General features: G+C 36.4%; 1 protein-coding gene across 5 annotated transcripts in view; it reads left to right on the top strand.

The window, feature by feature from the left end:
* LOC150100889 (syntaxin-binding protein 5-like) overlaps positions 1-13,509 on the top strand; it is a 710,057-nt gene that overhangs the window by 366,438 nt on the left and 330,110 nt on the right. For all 5 annotated transcript variants that reach the window (XM_090401895.1, XM_090401898.1, XM_090401897.1 and 2 more), the window contains exon 15: positions 5,382-5,587. In XM_090401895.1, coding sequence (XP_090258021.1) covers positions 5,382-5,587 — 206 coding nt within the window. The remainder of the gene's footprint in view (positions 1-5,381; positions 5,588-13,509) is intronic.

Below are 13,509 nucleotides of genomic sequence, written 5' to 3'. Positions count from 1 at the left end.
GTTTTGCTAATCTTTCCTCGCCCATTCTGTTTAAGTGACCATACCACCTGAGATTAGCTCTGCTAATGTACTCCTGGATGCCGACAATGTCAAGTTCTTTCCTAATATCCTCGTTTTTAATATGATATTGCCATTGATGCCATCTGTTCATGCCTGTAATCTTTCTCAGGACTCTCATATCTGCAGTCTCTAGTTTTGGTCAAGTGTTTTCTTTTAACCCAGCTCTCAGATCCATAAGTTAAAACTGGTTTGAACACTGTCTTGTATGCAGCTAATTTAGTGTTCCGACTAATTTCTCGCTTATTCCATATGAATTTATTCAGTTGACTTCCTACCATACCAGCTTTGTTGATTCTGTTGTCTATTTCCATATTTAATTTACCATCTTCAGTAAAAATCGTGCCTAAGTAGCTGAAATGTTTTACTTGTTCCACAGGTTCCCCATTCACAACACAGTTGACATTTTCAACAATTCTACCTATTTTCATTGTCTTTGTCTTTTTAATGCTGACCTTCATACCATATCTATTACAACAGTTATTCAATTTAGTCAGAGAATCTTGCAGACTTGTAGCAGATTTATTTAGAAGTATAGCATCATTCGCATAAAGCAAAGAGCTGACATTAGCATCTCCAATTTTGATATCATGTTTAATACCACATTCTTTCATAATGTGATCCATATAGATAATGAATAACAGAGGGGATAATGTACATCCTTGTCTCGCACCAGATTTAACATTAAACCATCTTCCTGTACTTCCTTCAATTCTAACTGCTGACTTACAACTCAAATAAAGACTAAGTATTGCTTGATATAATGCCCCCATTGGCACCATATAACTGTAGCGTATTGAATAGCTTCTCTCTTGGCACCTTGTCATATGCCTTTTCCAGATCGACAAAACTTAAATACAGATCTTTGTTATATTCCCATGCTTTCTCGACTATTTGTCGTAAAGTGAAGATCTGATCCTGACAGCCTCTATTTGGCCTGAATCCAGCTTGTTCTTCACCAAGCTTTTCTTCCACAATTCTTCTCAACCATTTCTCAAGTATACTTGCATAGATCTTGCCAGGAACACTCAGTAGGGAAATACCTCTGTAATTCTCACATTCAGTTTTATTTCCCTTTTTATATATGGGTACTATGAGAGCTCTACTCCAATCATCGGGAATTCATCCCTCTGCCCAGTCTTTCTGAACTATGCAGTGCAGCCACTGTAAGACTTTTATACCTGTATAGAGTGTAACAGCATGTAGCTTGGTTCTTATGCACATGTATCCTTCTGATGATGACCTCAATACAGGGGTCGAAATATAAAGTTATTGTTTTATTTTTAATCAGTAAAATAATAGTTTCAATACGTATGTTTTGTGTCCTTAAATTCATAAATATAAATTATATACTTGGTTTAATCCTTTATCCAAATGTAAGCAAACAGAGTTTGCACCTGAAGTATTTTCAGAACTGGGGCAACTCGTATATAGAAGCTAATGACCTGATATCACTTGCCTTAGTATCCCATAATGCAAAGCACATATCCTTACGGACATTTTTCAACTTCAGTATCACCTCTGGGTCTGGCTCCCACTGATGAGACCTCAGTAAAGGTCAAAACCAGCCTGTGTAGTGACCCTTCCCATAATACATAGCATTATACTTTGCATTATGGGATGCTAAGGCAAGTGATGTGAAGTCATTAGTTTCTATATACGAGTTGCCCCAGTCCTGAAAATACTTCAAGTGCAAACTTTGTTTGTTGGCTTATACTTTGATAAAGGATTAAACCAAGTATATAATTTCTTGGTATCTTTAATTTATAGTTAATCACAAGGTAGAACATGAACAGTGGATTGATTTGAAAAAGTAAGAGCTACGTGATGTTATATGTGAAAATAATGCAGTGGTATAACTGATGAAATATTGCAATATTAATTATTCATTAGCATTTTAAAAAAATTAGTGATCTATGATTAGAATAAGGCTTTGCCATATCTAAGAGACAGGCAGTCATTCCAATTTAAGTTCAGACAGTGAAGTAAAGCTTCAGCACTTTTCTTTAAACAAACGTTCAAATTTATACTGACATCAATGAAGTAAGTATGTCTCAGATTATAGGATATTGTGGTCTATATCTATTCCGTTACTGTGCCAAGTCAGATTTCTCAGATTTACTGTTGCTAATATAAAATTGTTCTTGCATTCTCTTTTCTATTGATCATCCAGTTTGTCCAAAGTAAGAACATGACAGTTATTACAAAGAACTTGGTAGACACCAGAGAGAGTTAGAGGAGACGTTTATCTTTGGAAGATGGAAACCAATCTGTTAATTTGTTGATAGGAAGAAAAGCAGCCGCTAGATTATATTTCTCAAGAATTTTGGAAATGGGTTCTGAGATGCCAGAAAAGTAAGGGATTGGAACTCAATGTTCCAGTGGCCTGAAAAGTTCTTGGCCTCGACCACTGGTGGCAACATTATTGGCAAGATTTTTTTTTCTAATTTGGTACATCTGTCATAAGCCTCCATGTGAAATTGCAAGTCATTCTATCATGTAGTTGGTTTTATACAGCTGTCTGAAGCAAAAGTGTTATCTGTATCCCTTGAAATGGATAAAATCGAGTATCAGACTGTTATAAAATTCTTTGTAAAAGAAGGTTTAATGCCAAAAGAAATTCATTCGAAGTTCATAAAGGTTTATGGGCACTTTTCTCCTTCATTTTCAACAATTAAGAAATGGGTTGCCAAGTTAAAACGTGGCCATACCAGCCTCCTTGAAGATGATCCACATGAAGTCAAAAAAGTGTAACAACACCAGAAATCATTGATCAAGTGCATGGTATTGGATGACCAGCAAGTCAAAGTGCGTGAAATTGCTGAGACTATAGGCATTTCAAAAGAACATGTAGGATATATTTTGCACGAAGAATTGCAAATGGAAAAGCTTTGCGCAAGATGGGTGCTGCGCTTGCTCACAGCAGATCAAAAACTCACTCGCATGAAAATCTCCGAACAGTGCTTGTAATGTTTTAAGAAGAATAAAACTGATTTTGTGCATCAATTTATTGCTATGGATGAGATGATTCACCATTACACACCAGAATCCAAAGAGTAGTCAAAACAGTGGACAGAAGCCGGTTGTTCAGTCGGTGGAAAACAGAGTGGTTTTACTACTAAACTTAGGATTGTGCTATCTAATGTATTTCAGGAGTGCTTTGCCTCTAGTCAAGAGGATTAGCAAGAAAATCTTCTGCCTTGTCTGACCACTTCTGCCAGTAATGAACAGATGATGTAAGTTGATGGCTTGCTCTGAGTACTGAGCAATATGTAAATGATATAATGAGTCACTATTTTTTGCTATGTTCCCTAAGTATCCTTTTTGAAACTTCTGAATGAAATTAAGCATATGTTCAGTCGGTTCCATCAGCAGGAAAGGTCGTGGCATCGGTGTTTTGCAATGCTAAATTCATTTTGTTTATTAATTATCTTGAAAATGGTAAAACAATAACCAGGGAATATTATTTCAATCTTTTAACCAGACTAGAAGAAAAAATTCATGAAAAAAGATCTGGTTTGCAGAAGGAAAAAATCATTTTTCATCAGCACCTGCCCACAAAAGTGTTTTGGTAATGGGAAAATTAAGGGATCTGCACTATAAATTGTTTGAACATCCACCCTATTCCCCAGATTTGGCTCCCTCAGGCTTCTGTCTCTTCCCAAAACTAAAACTCTTCCTCGCTGATCAGCATTTTTCTTCAAATCAAGAGGTGATTGCAGCTGTAGAGGGGTATTTTGCAGATCTTACTGAGAACCACTACAGGGATGGGATAATGGCACTGGAGCATCGCTGGAATAAATGTGTTAGTCTTAAGGGAGATTATGCTGAAAAAAAAAAAAACATTTTTAAATAATAAATTTGTTTTTTCATTGTTAGGCCGAGAACTTTTCAGACCACCCTTGTACTGTTTCCTTGTAACTCAATGGCTTCTCAGAAAGGACCACACGACAGCTTTTTAAATCCCATAATCCTAGCTCAAATAACAAGGAAACAGTATGTTGAGTTCTAATCCCTTACATTTCTGGCATCTCAGAACCCATTTCCAAAATTCTTGAACACAATTTAGTTGCTGCTTTTCTTCCTATCAACAAATTATCAGCATGTTTCTATCTTCTAAAGATAAACAGTCTCCACTAGTTCTCCTTGGTGTCTACCAAGTTCCTTGTGACTTTCATGTTCTTACTTCAGACAAACTGGATGTTCAGTAGACAAAAGAATACAAGAACACAAATTTTATATTAGCAACAGTAAATCTAAGAAATCTGGCTTGGCAAAGCACAAAATTGATACAAACTTTAATATCCCATGGTCTGAAACACACTTCATTGATGTCAGTATAAATTTGAGCATTTGTTTAAAGAAAGCAATGAGGCCTTACTTCACTGTCTGAACTTAAATCAGAATGACTGCCTGTCTCTAAGATATGGGAAAGTTTTATTTTAATCATGCATCACTAATTTTTTTAAATGCTAATGACTAATTAATATTGCAATATTTCTCAGTTATACCATTGTGTTGTTTCACTTATAACATCACATACTCTTACTTTTTCAAATCAGTCCATTGTTCGTGATCCATTATTGCCACTGAAGATGGCATGTAATCTTCAGGCTGAAATATATGGCCTTAAATAAATAGCATTATGTGTTCCTTGCGTTTTTCATGTTAATCAAAAGAAATCTCTCATGGCATAAGCATCTTAAAGAACAATCAGACTGAAAAGGTTTTTATCTTTATTTTTTTAATTCATCAAGAAAACAGAGTGGTGTTACTACTAAACTTAGGATTGTGTTATCTAATGTATTTCAGGAGTGCTTTGCCTCTAGTCAAGAGGATTAGCAGGAAAATCTTCTGCCTTGTCTGACCACTTCTGCCAGTAATGAACAGATGATGTAAGTTGATGGCTTGCTCTGAGTACTGAGCAATATGTAAATGATATAATGAGTCTATTTTTTGCTAAGTTCCCTAAGTATCCTTTTTGAAACTTCTGAATGAAATTATGTATTTTCCATTTGAGATTCAGAGGTCTTTTATGAACATATTCCATATTTTACTATAAATGCAAAAGACACTAAAGTGCTATCTTTATATCATTTAACATCACTAAAATGTTGACACGATTTAAGTGAATGAAAGTGAGATGCAAAGTTCTGAATTAAAGTTAACAAATTCAGAACTGTTTATTGATTATTTCACTCTCTATTTTACTCATTATTAAATGTCTAATCTTTTAATATGCAGGTTACTATAGCATATATTTTGTAATTAATTTGTTTTTTTCATGTTATTCTTCTTAGCATTCTATTTTCTTCTTTATCTAGTATCACTTCAGGTGTTATATAAGTTAAAAACTTCAAAACTGTTTGAAAGACCAAAATCAAAGAGCTTAGATGGACAAGAGGAGGATCCTTTTGCTATTGATCAAGTTGCTTTCTGTTCTGAAAGTAGGATTTTGTGCGTGGCAGGTGCTAGTTCTCATGTTATGGTGTTCCGGTTTATCAGGCAAGAGTCTGTATCAGAAATTCCAGTAAGTTTCTTTATATTTCAGACTGTATCAAAATAGCAAGTTATTCTACTTTTGTGTGATGTGTAACAATAAATCTGAAAAATTTGGCATGGCACAGCATAAAATAGATACAGACCACAACATCCTATGGTCTGAAACATACTTACTTCATCAATAGATTTGAATGCTTGTTTAAAGAAAACACTGATGTCTTCACCTTGCGAATTTAAATCGGAACAACTGCCTCTCTATATCTAAAATATGGGAAAGTCTTATTTTAATCACACAACAATATTTTTTTAATAGCTAATGAATTATCAATATTGCAATATTTCCTAAGTTATAACATTGCATTGTTTTATGTATAACCTCACGCAGCTCTTATTTTTTCAAATCAATTTCATTGTTTATGTTCTACTTTGTAATTAACTATTGTTGCCAGTGATAATAGCCTATAATATTCAGGCTGAAATATATGGCTTTAAATAAATATTATTACTTCCCTCGTATTTTTCTTGTTAATTGAAGTAGCATCGTTAATAATTACCTTATTTAATAAATTTATTTTATTCGTGTATTATTATTCACATTTGTTAAATTTAGGGACACAAAACACACGTGTTGAAAAGATTATTTTACTGATTAATAATAAAATAATAACTTTACGTTTCGACCCCTGTATTGAGGTCATCTTCAGAAGGATACATTCAGAAGTATAAGAACAAGCTACATGCTGTTGCACTCTATACAAGCAAATTACATCTACGTTGTTGACTAATCTTTTTTCCTTAGCCTGCCCTCTAGTGGGAAAAAAATAAATAAATAAAATAAAATAAACAAAAATAAAATAAAAACTACAATAAACTCTGCTAAAGTCCTCACGTACTAGGATTCTTCTGGATTTGTACAGTACAGGTTGCTATTGAATGTTCAAAAAAACACTCCAATAGGTCTTGTATTGAGATTTTTCTTCGTGGTTGCTATGAAGGTTGTAGATGGGTCCTCCACATTCTTGGAATTGTTAGACTATCATTTTTATTCAGATTCTGATCGTGGTTAAGCATTTCACATGCTTCCTTGAATTTCCGCTCAAACCAGGTTTTGGTGTGGTGTAGGGACTTGGAACCTTTCCAGTCAATTCTGTGATAATAGAATTGACTGGAAAGAAAGGCCAGTTTTTCCAAAATGGAGGTATTTTATGTGATGTTTGTGTTCATCCTTTCTGATTGGGATGGTTCGCCCTATTTCCCCTATGTATGGTATGTTACATGTGCAATCTATTTTGTAAACCCCTGGGTGGGCTAAGTGTGGCAGGGGATCCTTGGAAGAACTGAGTAGGTGTCTTAATTTTGTCGGGGATTTAAAAGTGGTTTTGATGTTGTATTTGTGTAGTGTTCTGTCTATTTTTTCTGAAATGCCTCTAACATATGGTATAGCAATAGCATTCTTGAAATCTTTTTTGTTATTAGTAGTATCTTTGTGGAGGATCTTGTGAATGGTTTTTATACTGTATCCATTTTTTATAAAGGTATGTTTGATGGTCTCATATTCATGGTTAAGAGCTTGTTCATTTGAACAAATGGTTTGAGCTCTGTGTTTAAGGGTGCTTATGACCCCTAGTTTTTGTGTTGGGTGGTGATAAGAAGTTTTGTGTATGTACTGGCCTTGTGTGTAGGTTTGCGGTAAACTGAGAAGGAGAGACAGCCTGAAGGAAGACGTGTGACAAGTGTGTCTAGGAACGGAAGACAGTTGTTTTTTTTTTCAATTTCAATGGTGAATTGGATGCGTTTGCGTTGTTTGTTCAGGTGGCTAAGGAATGTATCTAGTGCTTGGCAGCCGTGGGGCCAAATGGCGAAAATATCGTCGACGTATCTGAGCCAGATTTTGGGCTTTAGACACGCCGATTCTAGAGCTCGTTGCTCAAAATCTTCCATGTAAAAGTTCACTATTGGGGGGGACTGTGGAGAGCCCATGGCGGTACCCTCTGTTTGAAGGTAAAAATTGTTTTGCCACACAAAGTATCTGGAGCGTAGTACGTGTGGAAATATGTTCTGTAAGAGTAGGATAGTATCATTGATTGGGACATTGGTGAAAAGGGAAGTTATGTCCAATGGAGCTGACAAAATACAGATGGAAACTGCCTGTTTACTAAATTCAACCAAAAAATTAAGCAGCAACCTAAACAAAGCGGATAAACTGGCCCTCAAATCCCTAAAAAATAACCGTGACATTATTATCACTAAAGCCGATAAAGGGAATGCCACTGTTGTTTTAAATCGGACAATCTACATTGAAAAAAATGAACCATTTGGTATCGGACCACAACACCTACCAAATGGTAAATTACAATCCCATGCAACGTAACAAAAAGAAAACTACTGAACTATTTAAAAGAAAACTACTTAAATCAGTTAAGTAGAATTTATGGCCTGCCAAAAGTACACAAAACAGACACGCCATTACGTCCAATTGTGGAAGGAATTGGCAGTTCGAATTACTACTTAGCCAAAAAATTAGCGGCCACACTCAAGGAATTGGTTGGTCATTCCCCTTCCTACATAAAAAATACACAACAATTCATGAACAAAATTAAAAATATTACAGTCAACAACCAAGATCTATTAGTCAGCTTTGACATAACTTCCCTTTTCACCAATGTCCCAATCAACGATACTATCCTACTCTTACAGAACATATTTCTGCACAACATCACCGCCCTCTTTGCTCACGTACTCTGCTCCGGATACTTCGTATGGCAAAACAATTTTTAACTTCAAAAAGAGGGTACTGCCATGGGCTCTCCACCCCCCATCCCCCAATAGTGAACTTTTACATGGAAGATTTTGAGCAACGAGCTCTAGAATCGGCGTGCCTAAAGCCCAAAATTTGGCTCAGATACGTCGACAATATTTTCGCCATTTGGCCCCACGGCCGCCAAGCACTAGATACATTCCTTAGCCACCTGAACAAACAACGCAAACGCATCCAATTCACCATTGAAATTGGAAAAAACAACTGTCTTCCGTTCCTAGACACACTTGTCACGCGTCTTCCTTCAGGCTGTCTCTCCTTCTCAGTTTACTGCAAACCTACACACACACACAAGCCAGTACATACACAAAACTTCTTATCACCACCCAACACAAAAACTAGGGGTCATAAGCACCCTTAAACACAGAGCTCAAACCATTTGTTCAAATGAACAAGCTCTTAACCATGAATATGAGACCATCAAACATACCTTTATAAAAAATGGATACAGTATAAAAACCATTCACAAGATCCTCCACAAAGATACCACTAATAACAAAAAAGATTTCAAGAATGCTATTGCTATACCATATGTTTGAGGCATTTCAGAAAAAATAGACAGAACACTACACAAATACAACATCAAAACCACCTTTAAACCCCCGACAAAATTAAGACACCTACTCAGTTCTTCCACGGATCCCCTGCCACACTTAGCCCACCCAGGGGTTTACAAAATAGATTGCACATGTAACATACCATACATAGGGGAAATAGGGCGAACCATCCCAATCAGAAAGGATGAACACAAACGTCATATAAAATACCTCCATTTTGGAAAAACCGGCCTTTCTGACCACGCACTCCAAACATACCACAGAATTGACTGGAAAGGTACCAAGTCCCTACACCGCACCAAAACCTGGTTCGAGCGGAAATTCAAGGAAGCATGTGAAATGCTCAAACATGATCCGAATCTGAATAAAAATGATGGTCTAACAATTTCAAGAATGTGGAGGACCCATCTACAACCTTCATAGCAACCACGAAGAAAAATCTCAATACAAGACCTATTGAAGTGTTTTTTTGAACATTCAATAGCAACCTGTACTGTACAAATCCAGAAGAATCCTAGTACGTGAGGACTTTAGCAGAGTTTATTGTAGTTTTTATTTTATTTTCGTTTATTTTATTTTATTTATTTTTTTTCCCACTAGAGGGCAGGCTAAGGAAAAAAGATTAGTTAACAACGTAGATGTAATTTACTTGTATAGAGTGCAACAGCATGTAGCTTGTTCTTATACTTCTGAATGTATCCTTCTGAAGATGACCTCAATACAGGGGGTCTAAATGTAAAGTTATTATTTTATTATTAATCAGTAAAATAATCTTTTCAACACGTGTGTTTTGTGTCCCTAATTTAACGAATATGAATGCTAATCACCCTGTAACCTTAAAAGAAAGAGTCGTGTATATTATGTTTACAAAAGTGTGTGCATAAGTCTGGTAATAAAATGTGGGATGTGCTGCATTTCTTGATGTCAAGATGCCATGTTCAAATGACAGACTTTCAGTTCAGCTGAAAGGGATGATAGTTGGATGTCACATCAATTGTCTTTTCATCCGTGACATTGCTACCATCTCAGTATACCAAAATTCATAGATGGAAAGTTGATGGTGTTACAATGGCAGGAAGATTCACTGGAAGGCCATTGACACTCACTGCCTGAGATGGATGAGCTCTGTCTTGGAATGTTTGAGCATCTCACATGTCATCAGCATTGGACCTTGCAGTTAACCTGGAAAATGCTGCAGGGACATCTGTCAGCACTAGAACTGTTCACAGAGAGTTGCATGCCTTAGGTTACCACTGCAGATCTGCTGCAACCCCCCCCCCCCCCTTCAACACCAAACGACATTTGGACTAGTGTCTTTCACGCCATTCCTGGATGGTTGGAAAAGGGTTCTGTGGAACAATGAATCATTCTTCCAGATGTTTTGCTCTGATGATCATCTTTGGGTCTGATGGAAGATGGAAGCTTGGTAATGTTATGGGAGTGCTTCAGTTGGATAGGGCTTGGTCCATTGGTAGACTTGCTGAAAACTATGATGTCTGATGGCTACCTGGACATCCTGGACAACTTCATGCTTCGGATGCTGTGGAAGTACTTCAACAATGATCCTTGCGTGTTTCAGCATGACAATGCTGAAACATGCATTACATGCTGATGAAACTTTGCCATACTGCACTGCATGTCCAATACTGGTTTCCACAAAACAATATTGAATTGTTGGAATGGCCAACTCAGAGTCCATACCTCGACTCCCATCGAACGTTTTTGGGACAAATTAGAATGCTGAATTGACTCCAGACCACAGTACTGTCATCAGCATCGGAGATAGCTTTACACAAGGAATGGAAGAATATTCCTGTTATGATTGATCAGAAATTGGCTGAAAGCATGTCCCAAAGGGTCATTGCTGTCAATCTGGCCAAAGGTGGTCCCGCTTACTAGAAATGTAATTAAAATGAATTTTTTTATATATATATATATTTTTTTTTTAACCAAAACTAGGTGTCCAAATACTTTTGTCAACATAGTGTATGTCTATTATAGGTCCAAAATAATATTTCTTAAAAAAAAAAAAAAAGGATGTAAATAATCAGCTAAAGAAATTTTAGAATCTTTAATTAAAAAAAGAAAATAGTCCTTTTCCTGTTTATGTTAACATTACCTTCTGGGTTACATATATCAGTAGATAGCAACTAAGCAAATAATATGATTTGTATAAATTTTATTGGACACACATATTCACATGAATAAATAATATTTTTTTTATTATTGCAAATATTTTACTAGAAACTATCTGACCATCATCAGTGCATTAACATTATCACAAGGTAAAGCTAGAACAAAAAATGTTAATCTTTTTAACCAAAATCAACAGCCTTCGTCCATGTATCAACTTCATCATGGAAAAAGAAAAGAATGGACAATTAACCTTCCTGCACGACCTTCTTTCCCATACCCCTTCTGAAATACTTTCTACTTCTGTTCACCATAAAGCTACCTTCAGGCCACTATATACAAGACTCAGCCCATCATACAGCTCAAAAAAATAGGCATCTTTAAATCCTGGTTTAATACAGCACACGTTGTCTTCTCTAATTCCCAAGCTCTCCAACAAGAACTGAGTACCATCCAGTGCATCAGAATAGCCTCAACTCAGGGAAGTTTAAATGCATCCTGTGGAGGCACTGTGAGTGCCTCCATCCCTAATTTGGACAAACAGGATGTTCTGTCAGAAAAATACTACAAAAACACCAATTTTATATCAACAACAGTAAACCTGAAAAATCTAGCCTTATTCATCATGAAGTGACCATAGTATCCTGTGGTCCAATATTAGCATAGTTGAGTTATATGGATTTAATGTTGCATTTATTTGGCTTTATTTTGTTATGAAGGTGTCTGAAGACTCAATCCCTTATTGTATTAAATGGTTAATGAAGAGAATACTTATATAGGTGTTATATTATTATTATTAGACTTCTAGGAAATCAAGAACTCATCGAGGTAGGCCATACATCACCTACACCAACTGCCATACCTTCTCTTAAACAATGCATTCAGACTAGATGGACTCGCTACTTCAACAAGCAAACTGTTCTTCTCACTCACAATTCTCTACTCATTCACAGTTCTATAAGAGAAAAATCTATCTCACACCACTTTCTTAATCACAAACAAATTTAACTTCCATAGATGCCTCTGTTCTCCTCTCCTCACATTCCATATAATCAAAAACTTTAGCAACTGATATCTTGTAATGTCGTTTCAAAAGTTTATAGACCTCTATCATATTGCCTCTCTTTCTGTCTACCAGTAATTGCAGCCCAAATACTCTCAATCTATCCTTGCAATCTACATTCCATTATCCTGATATCATCTTTGTAATTCTTTGCAGCCTTTCCCCAGCTTCTCTATTCCTTTGGAACCCAGGAGACAAAATACGTGTACAGTAGTTTAGGTGTCGTTATATTAGGGTCTTGTAAAAGAGACAAAATGACTTCCATATCCTTACGTGCCAATGTTCATTTCGATATCGCAATTATTTTTTATTTTATTATTATTGTACCCTCCATGGAGATGGCAGATTCATAGTGGGAAGTACATTCAACTGACAACATGTTTATCACACTGAATCTTTAAATCCTTAACATTCCTTGCATTAACAACACATTCTGGTAATGGATTCTATTCACTGACAATTCTCCAGGTAAAAAATCTACTCCTCATCCCTCTTCACCACACTGTTACATAACTTCCAGGGATCATCTCTGGTTTTTCCCCTCTCACCTTCTACTTTTTTTATAATATCATCTGGATTAATCTGATAAAATCCTCTCACTACCTTAAATGTCTCTATCATATCACCTCTTTTCTCCTATCCACCAAACTCTGTAATCCACATTTTTTCAACCTCTCTCCATAGCCAGCGGTCCAACATCCTGATATTGTCTTAGTCACTTGCCTCTGGACCCTCTCCAATGTCTCCATATCACAGTGAAAACCAGGTGACCAGATTTGAGCACAATAGTCCAAGTGTGGTCTGACCAGTGCATTATAAAGTGGCGACCATCACGCCCAAATCTTGAATCTCATTCACTTCCTGCAGAACGGTAATGTCAGTACAGTACACAGTCATCATCAGCAAACAACTCAAGATCCCCACTCAGTCCGCATGATATATCATTTACAAACAAGTTAAACAGCAGGGACCCAAGAAAAGCCAGAGGCACAACACTTTTTTGAGACACTGCTCCATCATACACAACCTATGGTATCTATTGTTCAGAGAGCCAATCTCCGATCCATCTCACATGTATACCATTTATTCCCATCCTTTGCAGCTTGTTCACCAACTTATCATGTGGTAATCTATCAAATGGTTTTGTGAAGTCCAAGAGTATCACTGTCTATGATTCTTCCTTATCTCTTGTTACCCTATCATAAAATGCAAGTAAATTGCTAAAACAGGACCTTCACTTTACAAATCCATGCTGACCATCCTGTATTCTATTCCTAACCAATCTCTTCAACAGCTCGACCACAACTGCAGTTATACAGACTAGTCTATGATTGGAAACTTCTGTTCTGGAGCCATGCTCGTGGAGTGGTACTATTTTG

The sequence above is a fragment of the Typopeltis vanoorti genome, chromosome 12, assembly GCF_054136105.1.
Source record: "Typopeltis vanoorti isolate ZY-2024b chromosome 12, IOZ_Tvanoo_1.0, whole genome shotgun sequence".
In the NCBI taxonomy this organism is placed as follows: Eukaryota; Metazoa; Arthropoda; class Arachnida; order Uropygi; family Thelyphonidae; genus Typopeltis; species Typopeltis vanoorti.
Note: the sequence above shows the minus strand (reverse complement) of the source record. Positions and strands in the feature narration are given on the sequence as shown.